The 24938-nt window shown below is 39.8% G+C and overlaps 4 protein-coding genes across 4 annotated transcripts; all 4 read left to right on the forward strand.

Moving 5' to 3' along the window:
* Positions 1–16464: 16464 nt before the first annotated feature.
* LOC139849560 (uncharacterized) lies at positions 16465–17577 on the forward strand. Its single transcript, XM_071839199.1, has one exon. The coding sequence runs from the start codon at positions 16465–16467 to the stop codon at positions 17575–17577; it is 1113 nt and encodes a 370-aa protein (XP_071695300.1).
* Positions 17578–17650: 73 nt separating this feature from the next.
* Positions 17651–18679, forward strand: LOC139849561 (uncharacterized). The gene has a single exon (XM_071839200.1). It carries the CDS (start codon positions 17651–17653, stop codon positions 18677–18679), a length of 1029 nt encoding a protein of 342 aa, XP_071695301.1.
* Positions 18680–19826: 1147 nt separating this feature from the next.
* LOC139849562 (uncharacterized) lies at positions 19827–20660 on the forward strand. Its single transcript, XM_071839201.1, has 2 exons — positions 19827–20081; positions 20127–20660. The coding sequence occupies exons 1-2, from the start codon at positions 19827–19829 to the stop codon at positions 20658–20660; spliced, it is 789 nt and encodes a 262-aa protein (XP_071695302.1).
* A 205-nt stretch (positions 20661–20865) lies between these two features.
* On the forward strand, positions 20866–21510 carry LOC139849563 (uncharacterized). The gene is made up of 2 exons (XM_071839202.1): positions 20866–21202; positions 21350–21510. The coding sequence occupies exons 1-2, from the start codon at positions 20866–20868 to the stop codon at positions 21508–21510; spliced, it is 498 nt and encodes a 165-aa protein (XP_071695303.1).
* Positions 21511–24938: the final 3428 nt, after the last annotated feature.

Consider the following 24938-nt stretch of genomic DNA (forward strand, 5'->3'; position numbering starts at 1 on the left):
AAGGTTGTTTGCCCCTTAACTCTTGTCAAGATCAAATGTAGTATGAAGCCTTTATTTTTGAGTGAAAACACGAAGATCGGACAAAATGACATTTTTCAAACACCTGATAGTTTTGCAACATCATTTTTTGATGTTTATTTTAAGTGAAAACGCGAAGATCGGACAAAAATCGTTTTATACAATACATTATAGAAGTTGTCTTTGGAATTTTTTTTAATATAAACATAAAATATGAATTACTATTATTAAATTATCATGATGATGAGAAACCCAAAGTACGTGTTCTTGTATGGTAATTGTGTGTTGGGAAAATGAGTTTTCATAGTTATTGGTGAACGGGTGCAAGTTTAAATTGCTACCTGTAAGGTGTTTTCTAATTCTGATGTTGGTCATTATTGGGTATTAGCGGTTAACTTCTTGGATGAGATATGATTGTCGTTTTAGGTTGGTTTGGGTTAGATTATCCATTTCTAATCTTCTTTTCCGTATCTCTTGCGTATGAATCTTTTTAGTGAGTACTACCTCCGTCCCATATTCGATAAAATTTATATCATTGGATTGTTTTTTGAATATATTTTGTATTGACTATTGTTTTTTCAACAACAAGGAGTTTTCATAGTGGTAATAAGTTGTCTTCTTATATGAGAGGTCAAGGGTACGACTCGTACTCGCTGCAAAATTTTCATTGTTGTTACCCGCCCACTTTCATGGGCCTCGGAGGTTGAAAAGAATTTAAGGGCAAAGTTGAAAAGAAAATGCTTCCAAAGTCAATACATAACTACTAATATGGGACGGTGGTAGTACTCACTAAATATATTCATACGCAAAATACCTTATGGGCATCAATTTCAGTCATCCACTCGTGTACCAAAAGCTATTAAAATTCGGTTTCACAACGCACCCTTGCCATACAAGCGTGCACTTATTCTTAGGTTTCTGATCATCATCTTAATTCAATAATACTAGTTTATATTTATATTAAAAAAAAATTAACGGTAATTCTTATTAAGATGCATTAACTTAATGTTTTGTACGAAACGATCAATGTTAACTATTATTCAAAATATATACAAGGTTGTTTGCCCCTTAACTCTTGGCAAGATCAAATGTAGTATGAAGCCTTTATTTTTGAGTGAAAACACGAAGATCGGACAAAATGACATTTTTCAAACACCTGATGGTTTTGCAACATCATTTTTTGATGTTTATTTTAAGTGAAAACGCGAAGATCGGACAAAAATCGTTTTATACAATACATTATAGAAGTTGTCTTTGGAAATTTTTTAATATAAACATAAAATATGAATTACTATTATTAAATTATCATGATGATGAGAAACCCAAAAGTACGTGTTCTTGTATGGCAATTGTGTGTTGGGAAAATGAGTTTTCATAGTTATTGGTGAACGAGTGCAAGTTTAAATTGCTACCTGTAAGGTGTTTTCTAATTCCAATGTTGGTCATTATTAAGTATTAGCGGTTAACTTCTTGGATGAGATATGATTGTCGTTTTAGGCTGGTTTGGGTTAGATTATCCATTTCTAATCTTCTTTTCCGTATCTCTTGCGTATGAATCTTTTTAGTGAGTACTACCTCCGTCCCATATTCGATAAAATTTATATCATTGGATTGTTTTTTGAATATTTTGTATTGACTATTGTTTTTTCAACAACAAGGAGTTTTCATTGTGGTAATAAGTTGTCTTCTTATATGAGAGGTCAAGGGTACGACTCGTACTCGCTGCAAAATTTCCATTGTTGTTACCCGCCCACTTTCATGGGCCTCGGAGGTTGAAAAGAATTTAAGGCAAAGTTGAAAAGAAAATGCTTCTAAAGTCAATACATAACTACTAATATGGGACGGTGGCAGTACTCACTAAATATATTCATACGCAACATGTTCACAAAAGAAACTCAGCAATGTATACTACTTCAACCCAACCCAGCCTGAAACAATAATCACATCTCGTCCAAAAAATTAAATGCTAAGTCCCAGTAATGAACAACATCAGCATCAGAAAATACCTTATGGGCATCAATTTCAGTCATCCACTCGTGTACCAAAAGCTATTAAAATTCGGTTTCACAACGCACCCTTGCCATACAAGCGTACACTTATTCTTGGGTTTCTGATCATCATCTTAATTCAATAATACTAGTTTATATTTATATTAAAAAAAATTAACGGTAATTCTTATTAAGATGCATTAACTTAATGTATTGTACAAAACGATTAATGTTAACTATTATTCAAAATATATACAAGGTTTTTTGCCCCTTAACTCTTGGCAAGATCAAATGTAGTATGAAGCCTTTATTTTTGAGTGAAAACACGAAGATCGGACAAAATGACATTTTTCAAACACCTGATAGTTTTGCAAAATCATTTTTTGATGTTTATTTTAAGTGAAAACGCGAAGATCGGACAAAAATCGTTTTACACAATACATTATAGAAGTTGTCTTTGGAAATTTTTTTAATATAAACATAAAATATGAATTACTATTATTAAATTATCATGATGATGAGAAACCCAAAAGTATGTGTTCTTGTATGGCAATTGTGTGTTGGGAAAATGAGTTTTCATAGTTATTGGTGAACGGGTGCAAGTTTAAATTGCTACCTGTAAGGTGTTTTCTAATTCTGATGTTGGTCATTATTAGGTATTAGCGGTTAACTTCTTGGATGAGATATGATTGTCATTTTAGGCTGGTTTGGGTTAGATTATCCATTTCTAATCTTCTTTTCTGTATCTCTTGCGTATGAATCTTTTTAGTGAGTACTACCTCCGTCCCATATTCGATAAAATTTATATCATTGGATTGTTTTTTGAATATATTTTTGTATTGAATATTGTTTTTTCAACAAGGAGTTTTCATAGTGGTAGTAAGTTGTCTTCTTATATGAGAGGTCAAGGGTACGACTCGTACTCGCTGCAAAATTTCCATTGTTGTTACCCGCCCACTTTCATGGGCCTCGGAGGTTGAAAAGAATTTAATGGCAAAGTTGAAAAGAAAATGCTTCCAAAGTCAATACATAACTACTAATATGGGACGGTAGTAGTACTCACTAAATATATTCATACGCAACATGTTCATAAAAGAAACTCAGCTATGTATACTACTTCAACCCATCCCAGCCTGAAACAATAATCACACCTCGTCCGAAAAATTAAATGCTAAGTCCCAGTAATGAACAACACCGGCATCAGAAAATACCTTATGGGCATCAATTTCTGTCATCCACTCGTGTACCAAAAGCTATTAAAATTCGGTTTCACAACAGACCCTTGCCATACAAGCGTGCACTTATTCTTGGGTTTCTGATCATCATCTTAATTCAATAATACTAGTTTATATTTATATTAAAAAAAATTAACGGTAATTCTTATTAAGATGCATTAACTTAATGTATTGTACAAAACGATCAATGTTAACTATTATTCAAAATATATACAAGGTTTTTTGCCCCTTAACTCTTGGCAAGATCAAATGTAGTATGAAGCCTTTATTTTTGAGTGAAAACACGAAGATCGGACAAAATGACATTTTTCAAACACCTGATAGTTTTGCAACATCTTTTTTTGATGTTTATTTTAAGTGAAAACGCGAAGATCGGACAAAAAGGCCTTGCCATACGGCTTGCCGTATGGGTACGGCTTACCAAAAACGTGCCACTAAGCGTGTTGCCACCCGGATACGGCTTGCCAGATACGGCTTGCCATACGGCTTGCCGTACGGCTTGCCAGCCGTATCCGGCATTTTTCCATGTCTATTTAAGGGGCTTTGGTCATTCATTTCAACACACACATCTCTTTACTCTCTCACTACAATACACTTTCTCCCACTAGAGCTTTCAAGGCCTTCTCACCTCCGAGCGGGAAATTAAGTACCCGGAGGCGAACGCCGAAGATTGTAATAGGAGCGGGCTAGAGGTTGTCAGCACTTGTAATGGTTCACATCTCGTCTGTAAACGGTGAACGCTTTCCTTAATTTAATAAAGTTATTATCTTGAGTTGCTTTCATCTTGCATGATTATCTATCTGTTACAATTGTTTATCATATGTTGAATATTTTATCTGAAACTTGTTATGTTGTTATGCTGAAACCTTGACGGTTTAGAAGTTTAATTTACGGATCACCCTTTCCGCTTATTCACGTGGCTATAACCTAGTATTAGGACCTGATCAACCCTAGGATACTTGGTAAGTAGTTATGTGTGCTTAACGTCACAATAGGGATATAGTACCTACGTACGAATAAGTATTTGTTCGTCATAGAAGAGCTGCCCATTTAGGTTGTGATTAGAGTTAGCAATAGAGAGTTCAGTGAACACTAGCTTACTCGGAAGCATGATTCGCGTCAGAAGCAGTGTTCTTGAGATGCTGTAAGATGATCCGGGGTTGAATAATTGATCGCAAAGGAGAGACTTCTATCCCAATTAGCAGTACCTTAGGATATCTAAGATTGCACATCTGTTAATGTTGAGGCATATCATAGTAATTAGTGGCAGGATATTGCTCTAGTTAGACCAACTAGGATTAAGAAAAGCTGAGACATTCCTTTATAGGGTAAACCACTTTGTTCATGTACCTAGGATTCTATCCATAAGGTCGTTAAACCTTTCAGGTTAGCGTTGGGAGTAGGGATTACCTGTCTTAGCCAGAATCTTCAAAGCCTAAACTCTTAGTGTCAAATCAGTTAGGTTCATAGCCCAGTTGATTGAGGTTTAGTGTTTATTCTAGGAAGTTGAACTCTTGCGATAATTCCCCTTCAGAATTCTATTCATCATACCTATCTTTACTTTTATTGTCTAGTTATTATTCTATCTTACTTAGTTTATCTTCATCTATCACCTTTTGTCACTAGGGTTAACTATATAGGCACTTTTGTCCCACGTTACTAAACAAACATACAAAAATACGTACCTGAGTTATATTTACCACTTACTCGTTAAAAGGAAGACAAGTAGGTGAGCTATAGCTTGGAACCCCAGCTAAATATAAATAAAAAACAACCACTACTCACCCCTGTGATAGCTGATTCTGACGCGCCGCGGCCTAACGACACCGCGAAAATAAAACCGTCCGTTTCGGCCATATCACGAGGGTAGGTAAGTTTTTGGCGCCGCTGCCGGGGACTTATTTTCTCTCTGTCAAGGTAATCGTTGATTCTATCAAGATATCTGAGATTCTTGGGTGGTGTCTAAGAAAGACAATTATACACGGACTTGGTTATTGGATTTTCCGAACAGTCTCCAATTATATTGGAACCAAAAGGATCCTGCCTCTCCGGTTGTCTGCCTGGCCACTTGTTTCAAAGATAGATTGACAAGAATCACACATGCTTAACAAGCAAAGAGTTTGTCGGTATAGGATTTAAAGTCGCCATTACAGTAAACCCTTTTAAAATTATAAAAACAAAAATATTAATTATGGTTTTTATTTCTGTAGTTTCCAGTTCAAACTTAACCGACTACGAAGAAAGTGTGAATGGCAGTTGCTCTCCCACGACTTCGGAAACCGGCGAAGTTTTTCTTTTTAAACCAAAAATAAATCTAAACCCTGATGAGTCTCATCAAGACTTAGTTCTTGATTCTTGTAGTCCAAGAAGCCGGATAATTTCATCCGACTTAGAGATTTCATTGCTTTTGGATAAGTTTTACTCAAATTCACCAGGATTCGACCCTCTCCACGATCCAAAAGGGAGGCTCAGTCTTAACGAACTCCTGATAATGGAAGATGAGATAAGGGAAGAATATCCAACTATTTTCAACTATCTAGACTTGTTCGAATTTAATCCTAAAGAGATACGAAACCCTGATAAAACAAAAGCTCGGTTTATTGGAAATCTGTTAAATCCTAGTAGAAGGTTAGACGTCTATAGAGATATCGTTAGGCACCTCTATTCCTCAGACTTCCCATTTTCAACATTTCAACTCAATTTGTTAAAAGAGCTGCGTTCTCAGACTCCTTCTCTTCACAAACTGTTAAAAGAAGGTGGGGATGACCTTTTCGTCAAGTATCGGGATGCAGAAATAGATTTCAAATTCGATTTAGAGTCATTCGTCGCTTTTCTCCCTCACTTCACCAATAAGGAGATTTCTCCAATTCACATCAACCGTTACGTCTCGGCAATGATCTCTGAATTAGAATTTTGGAGTGAAAGCAAGATACCTAACCCTGTTTCAACCTACGAAAACCGAGATTTCTTTTACTTTGATCCAACCTCATTTCTGATCAAACGATTAATTGAAGCTTTTCCGGATTTTACCGAGGAAAGAATACATCAGAATTTCTTCGCAAAAAAGAAAGGAAGTATATTCGGAACTCGTGCAAGTCCTCACTATGTCAAAATTTTCTATTTACAAACCCGCAAAGGAAGATCATTCGAGAAATATCTTCAAATTTTAAATTTACTATCGGTGATCCTGACTGCGCGGAAGATCTTTTATTCCAAGACACTGTGGCAAAACTTCCTTTTGAACTAAATTATAGAGATACTGGGCTACGGGACGGAATTTCGAATACTAAAAAAGTTAAAAGGGCTTTGGTAAAACTTATGGACGATATCGGAGATTTACATAAACGCGAGCGTAAAATGTTAAGTGATTTCGAAATATTTTCAATACACTCTGCGGATCTGCTCTGGATGGTCAAAGAAGCTTTAAACTTGTCTTTCTTTCCACGTCATTTCTGGAATTTAGTTGTAGAACCTGTGTAATTTGAAATTTTAATAATAAAATATTTTAATTTTCTTTTTACTTGTTTCAGAAAATATAAAAATGCAAAAAAAATAATATAAAAATAACCAGATTAAAATCCGATGTTTTATTTTATTTATCCTTTCTTAAAACCCTTTAAATTTTAAAATGATAAAAACTTAAAAATTGTGCAGGTCGGGTCGGGGAAATAAGTCCGCGGGTCACACGGGCCTTTTTCTTTCTCTTTTCCTTCTCCTTTCTTCTCCTTTCCCTTTCATTTTTGTGTTTTTGCTTCTTCCCCCTGCTCCCCAAACCGTCGCACACCCCATCACCACCAATCCTTCATTTCTTGGCCGTTTTTGACGAATCAAAGCTCGAATCCTACCCTCTCAGGCTTCCTAAACACGATTCTTGCATCAATTTCGAACGAAAGGTACTCTTTCTTGATGAAAATTCGAATTTTCTCTAAAAGTCAAATTTTTGACTTTTAGAAAAACTTGATTTTTGACCCAATTTTGGATTCCTTTATGCTTAGATAGATAATGTGATTGCTTTGTGTTAGTTTTTAGGCTTGATTGAGGTAATTTGGATAGTTTTTGGCTCACGACTCGTCACTTGAGGTTTTAGGGTGAAAATTGGGTGAAATTTTTGAAAATTTGATGCTTTGCTAGCTTTGTTAGGCTTAGTGATTCATTAGGATTGCTTAGAATCTGAATTTGGAACAAAATAGGCTAGTTTGCTTGATTTTGAATTTTTGGTCAAACTACACGTTATTAGGACTTCGGTTTTTCCTATAGTTAAAACGTTTTTAAAACTTAGGATTGCCTTAGAACTAGTTCAAATGATGGAATCAATGATTTGCTCGTGAAAATGTAGCCTAATCCTTGATTTTCCTTATTTTGTACGTTTTGAACAAAATGAATATTTTTCGGTCAAACGGCTCTAATCTTTGACTTTGACATGTTATAGCTCAACTTTGATGTTTGAAAATATTCAAGGTAATTAAAAATGGTCTTTAGGATCATTGTATGCTTAAATTTCATCATTTTTGGTTGAAAATTGCTTATTACGACTAAATGTCTATAATTATTATTTATTGCATTATTTATCGTAATCACGGGTACACTTTGAATTTTGCTCTAAATTAAGCCTGTAGTCCATTTCAATGTTGTTTGCGGTAATTTTGGCTATATTTGACTATAACAGGATTTTGGAAAACTCCATTTTTTAAAGTCCTCATTTCGAATTTTTTTTTTTTTTTGAAAAATATAGGCATTTTTGGAGTTTGAATCTTAATTTTTGGAACATAACCTACTTTACTTGATTGTGCAGATGACTCGTCGTCGAAACCACGTTGAATTGCCCAATTGTCTTCTTAACCAAGAAAACCCGGAGGAGCACGAACCCTTCATGCGGGTTTGGTATAATCGCGAGAAATCAGGGAATAAATACGTTAATTGGACAATACTCGAGGAGTGTGGTTGGGATCAGGATCTTAGACGAATGTTTCAATTCCAAGTCAAAGGTAGAACGCATAGGGCTTGGAAAGAGTTGTTTGAACTTAACGAAACAACTTATGATGAGCCATACGTGGAGTTTATGGCCACGTGGAGTTTTGATTCTGAGGTGAGTCCAACCGATTATCTCACTCAGGAGTGTATTCACTTTAGGCACCGGAACCGAATGTACCATCTAACTCTCGCGCGGTTTGCGAGATACCTCGAGTTATACAAAGAAAACCAACTCAACCGGCGGATATTCAGAAACGGTTTAACCTCCCCGAATCAGATTCAACATCACACTTTCTGGCGCCAACACACCACCGACGACGAAGATTGGCACTCGAGTAAAAAGGCATCTAAATTTACAAACCCTGAATTCCGAATACTCCACCACTTGATCACCAAAACCCTATATCCAAAAGCCCGATTCGGCGGCGCAGTCACCATCAGAGATATGCGCCTCATGAACGCCATCATCAACAACCAAAACATACAGGTGGCGCATCTCCTCGCTCAAGCCATTACTTCAGAGAAAGGTTCAGCGAGTACTGTTGTTCCAGTTTTGGGAGGTGTTGTTACCAAGCTGCTTAGACGGATGGGTGTTTTAGGGGATGTTGAGCGGCTTCATTATAGGATTGAGGCCGTGCCTGAGGAGATTGGGTACAAACTGTTGAGTAACTGGAAATATATTCGCGTGGAGGATGAGCGGTTGATAATCCAAGCGAATCCGGAGATACCTGATTCCGAGGAACGGATGGTACCTGGTGTGAGAGTTCAGGGATTTAGGCATGACAGCCGGACTAGGGATGGTAGTAGGAGGAGAGGTTCTCAGGAACCTATGGACGAGGATGATCCGACGGCCCATGGGCGGCCCACAGACACCCGCCGACATTCATCAGTCGGAAAGGGTGATCGTCCACGATCACGTTACCCGCCTTTCGGTTATCAGTACCATATGGGGGAAGTACCGGGACCGGAGAGTTGGTTCTCTCATCATGCGATCCTCGAGAATTTGGATCATTTGGCATATCACGCAGCGAGGTAGTTCGACATCCCGCCACCTCCTCATGAGTATCCGGTAATGCAGGCTTTTCGTGGTCCCATGGGTGCTGGCCCAAGCCATCAGTTTTCCGGACCTCCACAACCACCTACTCATCATTTTTCACAGTATACAGTGATCCCACCTCCACCTCCTCCTCCAGAGACTATAGGGGTCGAGAACTTCGTTGATCAGATATTTAGAACCGACCCCATTCTCACGTCTACTGTCGGACAGGACCCGGTGTGGGATCAGGCAGTAGAGCAGAGTACAGCTGCAGGGGTGACACAGGGTATACAGGGTATGGATGTGAACCGCCAATGGGGGCAGAACAGAGGTTCACAGGATAGTTTCAGTTGGAACTTGGGGCCGATGGTACACACGAGCACCTCATCATTGACCGGGTTGATAGCTAGATCAGGAGAGATTGAGTTTAGGATGTCCTCAGATGTTAACACGACAGAGTTGGCAGCTCAGCTTGCTACTGACGAGGAGATGACCAGTGAGGGTCAGTCTAGACTACGAAACCCGACCGGAGCTCGTACCAGAGTCATCTATTCCCCACCATACTCCGCACCCCAGCCATGACCTTGAGTACATTTTGGAACACTATATTTTCACTATCATTACATTTTATCATATTACATTATGTTGTGTACGCCCAGTTTTGGGCATTATTACTTTTATTATTAGTATGCTTGTTTCTAGAATAATGTTGCATTAATAAACGTCACAACGCAAACGACGATCGAGACCATACAAGGCGGATGTTGGAGCAGAGACGACGTGAACGAGGATGACGCCGGTACCAGAATTGAAGAATCCAGATAAAGCGCGCCATCCAATTGCACGTCCTAAAACCCTAGGGGAGTACTACGTTTTCAAACACCTTTTCAATTAGGATATACGCAATTACTATACCACTATAAAAACTAAGTGTGGGATTGGCAACCCCACCAACATAAACTTTTTAATAACACAAACGCCTCTTTTAAAAACTAAAGTGTGAGATACTCCGTATCCTTAACATTGAGGACAATGTTATTTTAAAGTGTGGGATAGCAAATGTTGCACATAACGATTCTTGTAAAATCCTCAAGTTCTTCACAAAAATTTAAAACTTTTTGAATTATAAAACGCTAAGGATGATTAAATTCTATAAAATATCAAAACGTTTTTATTACAAAATAGACAAAAAGGGTAAAACAAGGTTGAAAACTTTTTGCGAAAAATCAAAATCAATTTCCAATAAAGCATTGCATAACGAAAGGCGCAAATCGACCTGTTATAATTGTTGTGAGGCACCCCCAAATAAGGCTTTATAAGCAATCATTTTAAGTGCTTCACTATATTTCCGTTGAGCGCGCCGATGTTAACATCTCAGAATCAGAACTTGCTCTTGATCTACATTTCGAAATCACACATTTTGACGAGAATGACTAAGTTAAAACCTCAGCCGCCCATGAAGACGAAAACAACCTCCACCTTCATTTCCACTTTCACTTTCGCTCCACAAAAATCCATTTCACCTTTTCCTTATTTACTTTATCCCCTTCATAAACAAATAAATCCCGACAAATCATTATTTTTCGGGACAACCTCCAAATCACAACAGAAAATGCAAGTATCCAAGTCAAGTATCAAAGAAGATCGCCGAAAAGGAGACCTCGAAGAGAAAAGCAAAAGATGCTTTCAAAAAAAAAAAAAAAAAAACTAGAGCAAAGCCTCTATGAATAAAGGCTCTGAGAAAGGGAGCAGAACCAGCAAAGATTCGAGAACAGAACTCCTGGCGGTAAAAAGAAGGATGCTCATCAAAGAAATTCCCGACAAAAAACTGAAAGGATCGACGAAATCAGTCTTTCAAAACAAAACTCCTATCTATCAAAACCCTTCGAACTCTAGAAACTTCTAAAATTCCCCATCTCTTTAAAATTCAAGCTGGGTCAATAACCGAAAATTCTCGCAAATAAGTGATGGAGATTTGAGTCTTGATTAAGCCTATGACGAAGAATGTGAGCATGACTGGCTAAGAGTGACTTCATTTCTTAGAACTTTAGGACACCCTAAACACTTGAGTGAAATGAGTGACCCGAGTGAGATAGCCTCAGTTATGTAACCTCCTCTCATGCTTGCGGGAAAAGATTCGAGACCGGCAAAAAGGATAAAAACCGAGTTTCCGCTCTTCCGTCTTGCGGAACTAAACAGCATGATCTCTATGAATTAAAGTCCTCACTGTTTTAAGTTCAGAAGTTTGCTTGAGGACAAGCAAAGTCTAAGTGTGGGATATTTGATATCGGCTAAAAAGTCACGTTTTTACCCCCGATATTGAGTCCCAAAAGCATAAAGTTTAACGCTTTGTAAGCAAAATAATCGCTTTTTCGGTTAAACTTGTAGGCAAAGTAATTACGAAGACGATGCAAAAAGAATCAAGAGAATCGGAGCTAAAACGAAGATTCTAGAGCGAAAACGGTGAAAGTCAGGAAATCAAGTTACGATCCAAGGAATAAAGGCTGACCAGGCTTCCAATTCGCCTTGCCATACGGCTTGCCATACGGCTTGCCGTATGGGTACGGCTTACCAAAAACATGCCACCAAGCGTGTTGCCACCCGGACTCGGCTTGCCAGATACGGCTTGCCATACGGCTTGCCAGCCGTATCCGGCATTTTTCCATGTCTATTTAAGGGGCTTTGGTTATTCATTTCAACACACACATCTCTTCACTCTCTCACTACAATACACTTTCTCCCACTAGAGCTTTCAAGGCCTTGCCACCTCCGAGCGGGAAATTAAGTACCCGGAGGCGAACGCCGAAGATTGTAATAGGAGCGGGCTAGAGGTTGTCAGCACTTGTAATGGTTCAGATCTCGTCTGTAAACGGTGAGCGCTTTCCTTAATTTAATAAAGTTATTATCTTGAGTTGCTTTCATCTTGCATGATTATCTATCTGTTACAATTGTTTATCATATGTTGAATATTTTATCTGAAACTTGTTATGTTGTTATGCTGAAACCTTGACGGTTTAGAAGTTTAATTTACGGATCACCCTTTCCGCTTATTCACGTGGCTATAACCTAGTATTAGGACCTGATCAACCCTAGGATACTTGGTAAGTAGTTATGTGTGCTTAACGTCACAATAGGGATATAGTACCTACGTACGAATAAGTATTTGTTCGTCATAGAAGAGCTTCCCATTTAGGTTGTGATTAGAGTTAGCAATAGAGAGTTCAGTGAACACTAGCTTACTCGGAAGCATGATTCGCGCCAGAAGCAGTGTTCTTGAGATGCTGTAAGATGATCCGGGGTTGAATATGTGATCGCAAAGGAGATACTTCTATCCCAATTGGCAGTACCTTAGGATATCTAAGATTGCACATCTGTTAATGTTGAGGCATAGCATAGTAATTAGTGGTAGGATATTGCTCTAGTTAGACCAACTAGGATTAAGAAAAGCTGAGACATTCCTTTATAGGGTAAACCACTTTGTTCATGTACCTAGGATTCTATCCATAAAGTCGTTAAACCTTTCAGGTTAGCGTTGGGAGTAGGGTTTACCTATCTTAGCCAGAATCTTCAAAGCCTAAACTCTTAGTGACAAATCAGTTAGGTTCATAGCCCAGTTGATTGAGGTTTAGTGTTTATTCTAGGAAGTTGAACTCTTGCGATAATTCCCCTTCAGAATTCTATTCACCATACCTATCTTTACTTTTATTGTCTAGTTATTATTCTATCTTACTTAGTTTATCTTAATCTATCACCTCTTGTCACTAGGGTTAACTGTATAGGCACTTTTGTCCCACGTTACTGAACAAACATACAAAAATATGTACCTGAGTTATATTTACCACTTACTCGTTAAAAGGAAGACAAGTAGGTGAGCTATAGCTTGGAACCCCGGATAAATATAAATAAAAAACAACCACTACTCACCCCTGTGATAGCTGATTCTGACGCGCCGCGGCCTAACGACACCGCGAAAATAAAACCGTCCGTTTCGGCCATATCAGGATTCAACAACCCATTTCAAGTGTTCATGCTAGTTACTCTAAACAACAAAATCGAGCAAACCATTTACATACACAACAACCTATTGAGCCATAGACACTAACTAACACCATTTCAAGTCAAGAACATCAAGAACAAAAATCTAGAGTTTTTAGAAACCTTACCCCAAGTAGTGAAATTAGTATCAAAACGTAGAGGACGAAGACTCGAGTCCTCTTTTGGCATCCCAACAAATTTTGAAAATCGGGATTTTACGTTGTTTTAAAGTTTGGTTTCACGATTCATAATTCCAACCGGTTTTCCCCTGAAGTGAAGTTTGTCATCGATAGTAAGCTCGTCGAAAGGAATAACAAGTTCTTGTTCCGCGAGACGCTTCTTTAAGTTCGATACATGGAATGTAGTATGAATGGAGCTCAATTGAGTCGGAAGATTTAAACGGTAAGCAACGGGTCCAATACGCTCCATGATTTCAAAAGGACCAATATATCGCGGATTTAGCTTTCCACGTTCCCGAAACGGATTACACCTTTCCAAGATGCGACTTTTTAATATTACACGGTCACTCACTTGGAATTCGAGAGGTTTACGTCTAACATCGGCATAGCTCTTTTGGCGACTACGGGCCGTCTTGAGCCTTTCTTGAATTTGAACGATCTTAACAGTTATTTCATGAATGAGTTCGGGTCCGGTGGTTTGTTTGTCGCCTACTTCGGCCCAACAATTAGGAGAACGACATTTGCGGCCATATAAAGCTTCGAAAGGTGCGGCGTTAATACACGAGTGATAACTATCATTGTAAGAGGAATCGGCTAAAGGCGACAATACAAGTTTGTAATATGTTTTTCCAAGATTTGAATCGTACGTTTTCTTGGTCCGTTGGTTTGTGGATGATACGCGGTACTCATGTTTAAACGTGTTCCCAAGGCTTCTTGTAAATCTAGAAGTTAAACGAGCATCTCGATTCGAGATAATTGACAATGGCACACCGTGTTGGAATAGAATTCCTTCAATGAATAGTTGTGCAAGTTTTCCCATCTCGTCGATTTCTGAATACGTTTGATAAGATTATTCCCCCTCGTGGTGAATGCTGGTATAGTGTGTGGGGTCTCTTTCCATTGAGAGATCGGATGATAAGATTTCCTTATACGGAAGTACAAGCGTAATGATAGGAGGAGTTTTCATTTTTGATATAGTCGCATCGCGCATCTTGTGGTCAAATGTTGAGACTTGGTGGAAACGAGATAGTACACGTAGTCATATATGTTTTGGAGTTGAGTAGTAGCTGGCCATTTATCAGAAGCATAAGGACGATAAGTCAATGAAGAAAGAGGTATCCTTGGACTGTGTGTTATCTTGGGTTCCGGTAATATCAGACGGAAACAGTGAAATAACAGAGTTATGTAACAAGGTTGATCGGGCCCCATAATTAGGTATCCGCATTTCTTCAGGCAAAAATAACGAATTTCAGTTTCTTTGATTTCGAGTCGAGAGAGGAGGCCCTTCAGGTGTTCACTTAGAAATATTTTCATATTTGAGTTCCATTTTGTGTTACACGAATTTGGCTAGTATGGTTGGTGTGGATAATCACGTGTAAGGTTCGAACACGGAGAGGTTTAATTCTTTCCTTTGAGTGTTAACGAGGTTAAATGACGAGCAAATACGGGAAAAGTCAAAAATGAACCTTCGGTATAACCGGTGAGATCTAAAAATTTACGAATGTGAGTCGGAGTCGTGGGGGTTTCCCAATTACGTTGGGCTTCGATTTTTGCGAGTAATGATACGCATATCCGCAAGGTTGTGCGGATGCGCATCCAAAGCCCTAAACCGCACACAAACTGCCATATAAGGCCTATGGCACGGGTATAGACGCACTTTATGCGCCTATACCATCTGATGCGAGTTTCGTATACTTGCATAAGGATCTGGTACATTCTAGAAGAATGTACGGTATAATCAATTCAGATTCTTTTCCTTAAATAACGAAAATTAGTTGGGATAAGATCACATTTAATTAGGGAAGAGATTCTACCGAAACCCTAATTAGTGAGCGTATAAATACATAGCTCATAAACCCTAAAAAAGATACACATATACATTCGTTTACTCATACGTAAACCACAGCATACAAATCTCCATCGTACGAACAAAGCTTCTTACGATCTTAAAGACTTTCAGGTATGCCTCGAACTATAAAACCTTCATGTCTTTGGGCCACTCAACCTCGTATGCTAGGTTGTTGGTGGACTCTCAAATCGGCCACCCTGTCAGAATCGAAACGATACCGATGTGGGTTATCCACGACTAAGCGTCGGAGGTCTGAATGTTGTTAGTCCTTAAACCCTGTTATGCACTCAAGCGTAGGTTCACCTTGACCCCGTGAAAATATGCTTGATCATTTGGCGCCATCCGTGGGACCGGTTATATGAAACAAAGAAGATTGGAATTTATGTTGTGTATGATTTATTGTACGTATCTTTCTTCCGTAAAACTTTTTTGTTTAACTAATCGGTCACTTTCAGGTTTTTAATTATCATCAAGAATGGGTGGAGGAAGTAAGAGTGCAAAGAACCAAGGGCGATCGGACTCTCCAGTAAGTCCAGGGTTTCAAACACCTACGGCGACTGTTACGAACACACCGTCGACGCCACCAACACCAACCAAGGGCGCATCAAAGCCTCCATAAACACCAAGTGTTGGAACAGGGCCGGTTACATCAGAAACTGTCCTGAATGAATCATCTAAGGGATGGTGGCACACTCCCGATGGAAGTTTACTGGAAACAGGAACTAGCTTTAAACTATTCGAGGATCTGCCGCCAAAAATTCTGAGCTTCGGTTCTCTAGGTGAAACGGTTCCACCAGGCTTTAAAGTTAAAACTACCTGTGTGGGTACTATACCAATTATCACCTCGGTTGAACCCGAAACTCTGATCGAAAGGGTTACTACCAAGAAGGCTCAGGAAAGAATCAGGCAGATGGGTCTGAGAAATCCAGATGGTTCATACATCATGCTGACACCACAACAAGGGTCAACGGCGTATGCGTCTTCGCAACCAGTCCATACTGTTGCAAGCAACCAATATAGCGGGGCGCACTATGCCGCAACCCAATAAAATAGCTTCATATCTCAACTACAGCAAGTCGCGCCACCATACTTGGCACCCGCTTTTAATGAGCCAGCACGGGTACAAGAATTTATGAAAAATTGGTTCGCGGTGATGCAAGGACAAAAAGCTAAGCAAAGCCTTGAGTTAGCTCCCACAACAGAAAAGTTTGTGCCACACATTGCCAATCATCCCTTCACAGTTGCACCTGTGTTGCCTCTAACACTCGGAAGTTATGATGGGTTATCAGATCCGGATGACTTTTTGCAAAAATTTGAAGGAACGGCAAGAACACACAGCTGGGATGATGCGGTAGCATGCCATATGCTACCAATAGTGTTGCAAGGAGTGGCAAGGGAATGGTTCAATAATTTGCCAGCCCAAAGCATTACAGGTTTTGCGGATTTGCGTTCAAGATTTTTATTAAACTTTCACAATTTGTGCGCACCCAAAAGAACACATGTCGAATGTCACGACATTAAGCAGAAATCGAAAGAAAGCTTGGGAGAAATAATAGACAGATATACCAAGGAGGTGGCTAAAATACAAGACTTGCCAGAAAGCCAGAAGGTATCCGGCTTTATACATTGTATAGATACCGACAGACACCTATCTTTATGGCAACGGTTACACAGAAGAGTGCCAGAAACTTTCGCAGAAGCCGTAAAAGAAATGCATGATTACATGCGGGCACAAGAAGATATAAAGCAGAATTGCGGAAGTACCTCTTCAAATATGGACATCGACGATGATTATTATCGAGTGCAGGAAAGAGGGTCAGAATCTGGCAAGCGTTATGGTGGTAATGGGCAACCCAGAAGTGGTAACTATCATAATGACAAGTATCGCAAATTCAACAACAACAAAGGGGGAGGAAGTCAGAGGTTTAAAAGCAGCCACACCGAGAATGTTGCGTTAATAAAAGACCTCACAAAAACACCAAAGGAAATTTTGGCTACAGAGGCAGTGTGCAAAAGCTTCGACCCCCCAGTACCTTTGTCAAAGTATGGGAACAGAGACAAAAGCAAATTTTGTGATTTTCATGATGATTACGGCCATGAGACCAATGAATGTCGGCACTTAATTGAAAGGGTAGTTGTTGAACTCAAAAGAGGAAGATTGCAACACCTGAAGAAAAGTGCAAGAGCACCAACCGATAAGCCAAAGGGTGAAAAGGAATATCCGTGGCAAAAGAAGAATGAGGGAAGGAAACAGATAAAACCATAAATATGGTAACCAGCAGACGGATAAATCAGAGCGCAAGTTAGAGGTATATGAGGAATGGGAAAACACTCCCATCATGTTCCCGGCTATAGCAAAGGAACCCTCGGATGCGCCCATCACAATTAAAGGGCGTGTCAAAAGCTGCGGGTACATCATCAAGCGACTGCATGTAGACACCGGTTGCGGTGCTGATATAATGTACGAACACTGTTTCCGCTTGCTGCCAGGGGCTGTGCGAGCCAAGCTAGTGGCTCATAACACTGCGTTATCAGGATTTTCTCGGGAGTCCGCATGGCCAATCGGGATCATCCAATTAGAACTGGAGCTGGTGGACGATGATAATAAGGAGTTAGTGAGAAGCACGACAGTAGAATTTTCTATCGTAAGGTCTTACTCAAAATATAACACGCTTTTAGGGCGCACAACTTTGCAAAAATTGGCAGCTATCCCTTCCACAGTACATGGCCTTATCAAGTTCCCAACACCGTTAGGAATTGCAACGATAAGGTCAGAAAAGCAAGATGCAAGCGTTGCGGCCGTGGAACAAGCAGAACAACAGCCGAGTGAGGCAGAGCAAATTCGAAGCTGCATGATCATCGCAAACCCGCGACATCCAGAACAGAAAATTAAAATTGATGGAGGATTGTCTGATGAGACAAAGTTTAAGCTTCGTAATATATTAGCTTCTAATACGGATTTCTTCGCATGGAAAGAAGCAGACATGACGGGCGTACAAAGAGAAATTGCTGAGCACAAGCTTAACGCAAATCCTAGTCTGACGCCAGTGCGACAAAAGAAACGCGGTATGGCTCCTAAAAGAAGCGAATGGTTGAAGGCAGAAGTTGATAAGTTGGTCAAAGCAAACATCTTACGAGAAGTAAGGTACCAAACGTGGGTAGCAAACCCAGTGCTGGTAAAAAAGCCCGATGGGTCTTGGCGCATGTGTGTTGACTTCACTGATATTAATAAAGCTTACCCCAAGGACTGGAAAGTTGAATCGTTAGATGGCTTCCGATACAAATGTTTTTTGGATGCATACAAAGGATACCATCTAATACAGATGGCAGCGGACGATGAGGATAAGACTGCTTTTCACACAAGCTAGGGCATATACTGCTATACCAAGATGCCATTTGGTTTAAAAAAAAGTGTTGGAGAAACATACTAACGGGTAATAGACGAAGCTTTCAAAGGTCAGATTGGGAGAAATTAAGAAGCATACGTTGATGACCTAGTTATAAAAAGCACAACAGAACAAGGTCTGTTGGAAGACATATTAGAAACGTTCGCATCGTTAAGAAAGATTAATATGAAGCTCAACCCGTCGAAGTGCAGTTTTGGAGAGGAAGAAGGAAAGTTTCTTGGTCATATAATAACTAAGCGCGGGGTACGTGCAAACCCAAAGAAAATAGAGGCAATTGAGAATATGTCGTCACCAAGAAATAAAAAAGAAGTGCAAAGTTTAACGGGTAAGTTGGCAGCACTAACGAGGTTCTTATCAAAATCCGCAGAGCGATCACTCCCCTTTTTCGGGACATTGAAGAATTGCTTAAAGAAAGTGGATTTCAAGTGGACGGAGGAAGCAGAAGTGGCGTTTCAAGAAATGAAAAAGTTGCTGAAAGAGCTGCCAACAATGACTGCACCGATTGCGGGAGAAACGTTGATACTGTACTTAGCAGCATCGAAAGAAACAATAAGTTCAGTGTTAATAGCGGACAGAGGACAGGTACGCACTATAAAATTTAAAATAGCTAATTTTCAATCAATAGACATTTAAAATTATATAATTATGCTGTGCGAACAGGTACAAATGCATGTATATTTTGTTAGCAAAACTTTGACAGGAAGCGAATTAAACTATCCTGCAATCGAAAAACTGGTTTATGCACTCGTGCATACGTCTAGACGCTTACGGAGATATTTCCAAGCGCACCCAATAAGGGTCCTAACAGATCAGCCGATAAAGCAGGTATGACAAATAACAATTTGTTGTCAACAAACATAAAATTGCTTGATAAATTCTAGCAAATTTACATTCGCTGATACTTGTGGAGCAGGTGCTATATAAACCAGAAAATTCTGGTCGCATGGCCAAATGGGATATTGAATTGGGAGAGCATGAAATAAGCTTCTCACCACGAAGTGCGGTAAAAGGGCAAGTACTAGCGGATTATCTGGCTGAAACAGCTGGAGATATTGAAGTCTCGCACGAATCAAAAGAAATACCACCTCCGCCCGAACAGCTGTAGGAAATGCACACAGATGCGGCTTGTGGTCCAGAAGGCGCAGGGGCAGGAATAGTTCTAAAAAGTCCAGAAGGAGAAGAATATACCTTTGCACTGCGATTCGGTTTCCCTGTCACAAATAATGAAGTATCTGGGATACGGGTAGCAAAATACCTGGAGGTTAAAGAACTGTCAGTATATGTTGATTCGCAATTAGTTGCAAATAAATTTAACGGAATATTCAAAGCACATGATGAATCGATGCAAAAATACCTAAAGCTTGTGCAAGAACTGGCAGTGGACTTCGATTTATTCCAAATAACTTAGGTTTCAAGGACGCTGAATAAAAAGGCGGATGCGCTTAGTAAGTTAGCCGCATTAACATTCAGTCATTTTAAGAAAGAAATTTGGGTTGAGGAAGTTAAAGTAAAATCTATTGAAGAAGACAGTGTTTCGGCTGCAGTTGAAGAAGAGGAGCAGAGTTGGATGACACCAATAATAGAATTTCTAACCAAAGGTACATTGCCAATAGACTCAAGTGAAGCAAGAAAGATTAAGATAAAAGCACCAATGTATCTGTCAGACAAGGGAATTCTATACAGAAAGTCTTTTCTGGGACCTCATTTGCGGTGTCTTAATCCAACTCAAGTGGAGTCAATCATACAGGAAGTGCACGAGGGGATGTGCGCTCTGCACTCAGAACACAAAACAGTTGCGTCCAAAATAATGCGGCTCGGATATTACTGGCCATCAATGTATAGAGATGCCGCAGAAGTAATACGCAAATGTCAACCGTGTCAGCTTTATCCACCGGTAAGCAAGGCTTTGCGACATCCAATGATACCGGTTGCGTCTCCATGACCATTCTTCAAATGGGCAATTGATATAGTAGGGCCATTCCCCGCAGGACTTGGGGGTGTAAAGTTTCTGGTAGTGGCCATTGATTATTTTACGAAATGGGTAGAAGCCAAACAACTGAAAACAATTTCGGGCAAGCAAATCCGAAATTTCGTATGGGAAAACATCGTCTGTCGATTTGGAATACCAAATGAAATAGTAAGCTACAATGGTACACAGTTTGAAGGTAATCCATTTAGTGACTGGTGCCAAGAATATAAAGCAAACATTTACATCAGTCGCACACCCTCAGGCGAATGGTCAGTGTGAGGTTACAAATCGGGATATCGTTTTAGGAATCAAAGCAAGGCTGGGATTGTGTCGAAGGGATTGGATAGACGAACTGCCTAACGTATTGTGGGCACACCGCACAACTCCAAAGGGCGCAACTAATGAAACACCTTTTAGTTTGATGTACAGGTCCGAGGTTGTAATACCCGCGGAAATAAATGTGCCAACTATGCGCATAGCTTCCTTCGATGAAAATAGCAATAGCGAAGAACTCCGTGAAAATCTAAACTTAGTTGAAGAACGCAGAGAAATGGCGGCCATAAAAGAAGCAATCAACAAACAAAGAATCGCAAGCTACTATAATAAGCGCGTACAACCATTATCTTTCCAACTGGATGACTTGGTGTGGCAAAAAAACGAAGCAAGTAGGGCAGAGGATACGGGTAAGCTTGGACCTAAATGGGAAGGACCTTACAAGGTTATTGGCGTGAGCGATACAGGGGCGTATCGGCCAGCAAGTTTAGATGGAAAAGCAATAAAGCGCACCTGGCATGCGCAGACACTGAAATGGTGCTACATATGAAAAAACTACAGAGGGACTGATCACCCCAGACAACTGTTTAAAGTTTTTATTATGTAAATTTTTATTTTCCATTGTAAACATGACAGCTAAGTGCTGGTCAAAGATACGTTTGAAATAAATTGAATTATGCAATTTAAGCCAATAACTTGTGAATTTTTTCTTTCATCTGTTGATTGCATGCCCCTTAAGCTGCACATGGACACACTCCGAGTCTCAAGTGACATAGTTTAGTTTGGTTACTAATACTATTTTTAATGGTGACAGTAGTAAAACATTGGTTTGTTTCAAACGCTTGTACACCGCGCAAGACGGAGACTTTCACAGTCTAGACTATAAAATACAAGTTTGGTTTACTTGTTTAAATAACCCGGACATTGGCGTGGCCGGAAGACTCTTGAGTATAGACATTGGTTTGTCTATAGTACGGGTAATTTACATTGGATTGTATACGCGTACATACTTATAAATTTTTTTATAAAAGTCTTGAGTATAAACTTATAAGCATTGGTTTGCTTACTGTTGCGTATAACATTGGATTCTTGGCGCAAGAATAAAAAGATCATGAAACGATTGAAGGGTCGCTTCCGTCATGAAGTCATGGAATTTATTCTACATAAGAGTTATTGAATGCATAATGTTGTGACAAATCATTATAACCGCCGTAGTGATTTCTTTAAAACACAATAAATGCACTTTAACCAAAAAAGTTGTCGAATTATATTCAATCAAAAGCTAACAAATTACAGTTAGAGAATATAAAGTCAATCGCTTAGCATAAAAGCGTGACATATACAAAATTTGACCTAATATACGCTAATATAAGCTAATAAAAAAAGGGGTGGCAATTGGCGGGAACGTTTGCCCTACATTAAGGAGAGTATGCCATCATCGCCCGCAGCGATCAAACGCATACTCCGCTGTAAACAGAAAAAGAAAATATAATATAGGGATGCGAAACCTCCAAGACTGCAAGACCCATCCCTCGCTGGCAAAAAACAAGCCACCAAGGATGGATGAAAGTATCCACCCAAGGTAGCTTAACAAACTCAGTCGAGTTTGTCAGAAATTATCTCCTGTGCGGAGATGGTAGGATCGTTAACAAGAAATTGAAGACGGGGGATCGAGATTTGTTGGAGTTGGGAACAAGCTTCATCACATTTTTCTTTAGCTCCATCAACGAGCAACTCAACAATATTGGGGGGAATCACGGGGGGTACGCACATCTCCCGGCAAATGACGTTCCAGAACAGGGTACGCTCATAGGAGCGAGCATCAACCATCGCTGCACCAAAACGCTGCTCGACCGCTTTACAGTCAAGTGCGTGTTGGACTATTGTTGGAATGCCCTGATGAAGAATGTCATATTGTGCCTTTATAACACCATGCTTGGCACCCCAGGATTCCTGCGCTAAAATCCAGTCGCTAAAACTCTCGTTCAAAAACACAACATGGCCTTCTGCCTCCTTGAGTTGTGCAGAAAGAGCCGCAATCTCGGACTCCATGAACGCCTTTTCCTCCATATGCTGATCTTCCTCTTGTTGCCTCTTAAACATCATCACATTGATTCACTCTTCTGCTTGCTTGTGTGCGGTTACTGCAACCGCAAGCTGAGCAGTAAGTTTAGTATTTTCCTGTTGCAAAGAAGTCTTTGTGGATGACGGCGGTGGTGGATGAGCGAGCTAAGTTGATTTGAGCTGCAAACGGTTGAGGTCCTTGACAAAGTTGAACAACGTAGATTGTGTGTCCATATACAGTTCCTCGGTAGGTGAAAGTGCGGAAAGCTTCTGAATCAATTGTTGGGGGGCGCAGGATTGTAGAAAAGAAAATTGTTGGGCGAATACTGGAAGAGAAACCTTCATGAGTTCATTGACATTTGGAATCAATAGAGACAAATCTTCTGGATTTGGGCACACACGCTTGGAAGGATGAACTGTACCGCTTGGACTTGCAAAAGCAATAAACATGGCGTATAAGTATCTTAACGTCAAAAATTAAACTAAAAGGTCGTCGGATGAAAGTCATACCTTCGTCGTGTAACCTTTTTTGGTTGCCTAGCCCTCTCGTACCGGGAGTTTGGTACAATGAAGGTAATGAATATGAACGACTGGCTGGGGAACTTGACTGGTGATATCGGCTAAAAAGTCACGTTTTTACCCCCGATATTGAGTCCCAAAAGCATAAAGTTCAACACTTTGTCGGCAAAATAATCGCTTTTTCGGTTAAACTTGTAGGCAAAGTAATTACGAAGACGATGCAAAAAGAATCAAGAGAAACGGAGCTAAAACGAAGATTCTAGAGCGAAAACGGTGAAAGACAAGAAATCAAGTTACGATCCAGGAAATTCAAGTTGACCAGGAGCCAAAAACGGCCTGCCAAACGGCCTGCCATATGGAAACGGCCTGCCATATACGTGCCACCACACGTGTTGCCAAACGGCCTGCCACAAAAACGGCCTGCTAAATACGGCCTGCCAAATGGCCTGCCAGCCGTATTTGGCTATTTTTCAAGTCTATTTAAAGGGTCTTTGTCATTCATTCCAACACACACCTCTCTTCACTCTCTCACTACAATACACTTTCTCCCACTAGAGCTTTCAAGGCCTTCTCACCTCCGAGCGAGAAATTAAGTACCCGGAGGCGAACGCCGAAGATTGTAATAGGAGCGGGCTAGAGGTTGTCAGCACTTGTAATGGTTCAGATCTCGTCTGTAAACGGTGAACGCTTTCCTTAATTTAATAAAACTATTATCTTGAGTTGCTTTCATCTTGCATGATTATCTATCTGTTACAATTGTTTATCATATGTTGAATATTTTATCTGAAACTTGTTATGTTGTTATGCTGAAACCTTGACGGTTTAGAAGTTTAATTTACGGATCACCCTTTCCGCTTATTCACGTGGCTATAACCTAGTATTAGGACCTGATCAACCCTAGGATACATGGTAAGTAGTTATGTGTGCTTAACCTCACAATTGGGATATAGTACCTACGTACGAATAAGTATTTGTTCGTCATAGAAGAGCTGCCCATTTAGGTTGTGATTAGAGTTAGCAATAGAGAGTTCAGTGAACACTAGCTTACTCAGAAGCATGATTCGCGTCAGAAGCAATGTTCTTGAGATGTTGTAAGATGATCCGGGGTTGAATAAGTGATCGCAAAGGAGAGACTTCTATCCCAATTAGCAGTACCTTAGGATATCTAAGATTGCACATCTGTTGATGTTGAGGCATAACATAGTGATTTAGTGGTAGGATATTGCTTTAGTTAGACCAACTAGGATTAAGAAAAGCCGAGACGTTCCTTTATTGGGTAAACCACTTTGTTCATGTACCTAAAATCCTATCCATAAGGTCGTTTAAACCTTTCAGGTTAGTGTTGGGAGTAGGGATTACTTGTCTTAGCCAGAATCTTCAAAGCCTAAACTCTTA

This window comes from Rutidosis leptorrhynchoides, chromosome 5 (genome assembly GCF_046630445.1).
Source record: "Rutidosis leptorrhynchoides isolate AG116_Rl617_1_P2 chromosome 5, CSIRO_AGI_Rlap_v1, whole genome shotgun sequence".
Classification (NCBI taxonomy): domain Eukaryota; kingdom Viridiplantae; phylum Streptophyta; class Magnoliopsida; order Asterales; family Asteraceae; genus Rutidosis; species Rutidosis leptorrhynchoides.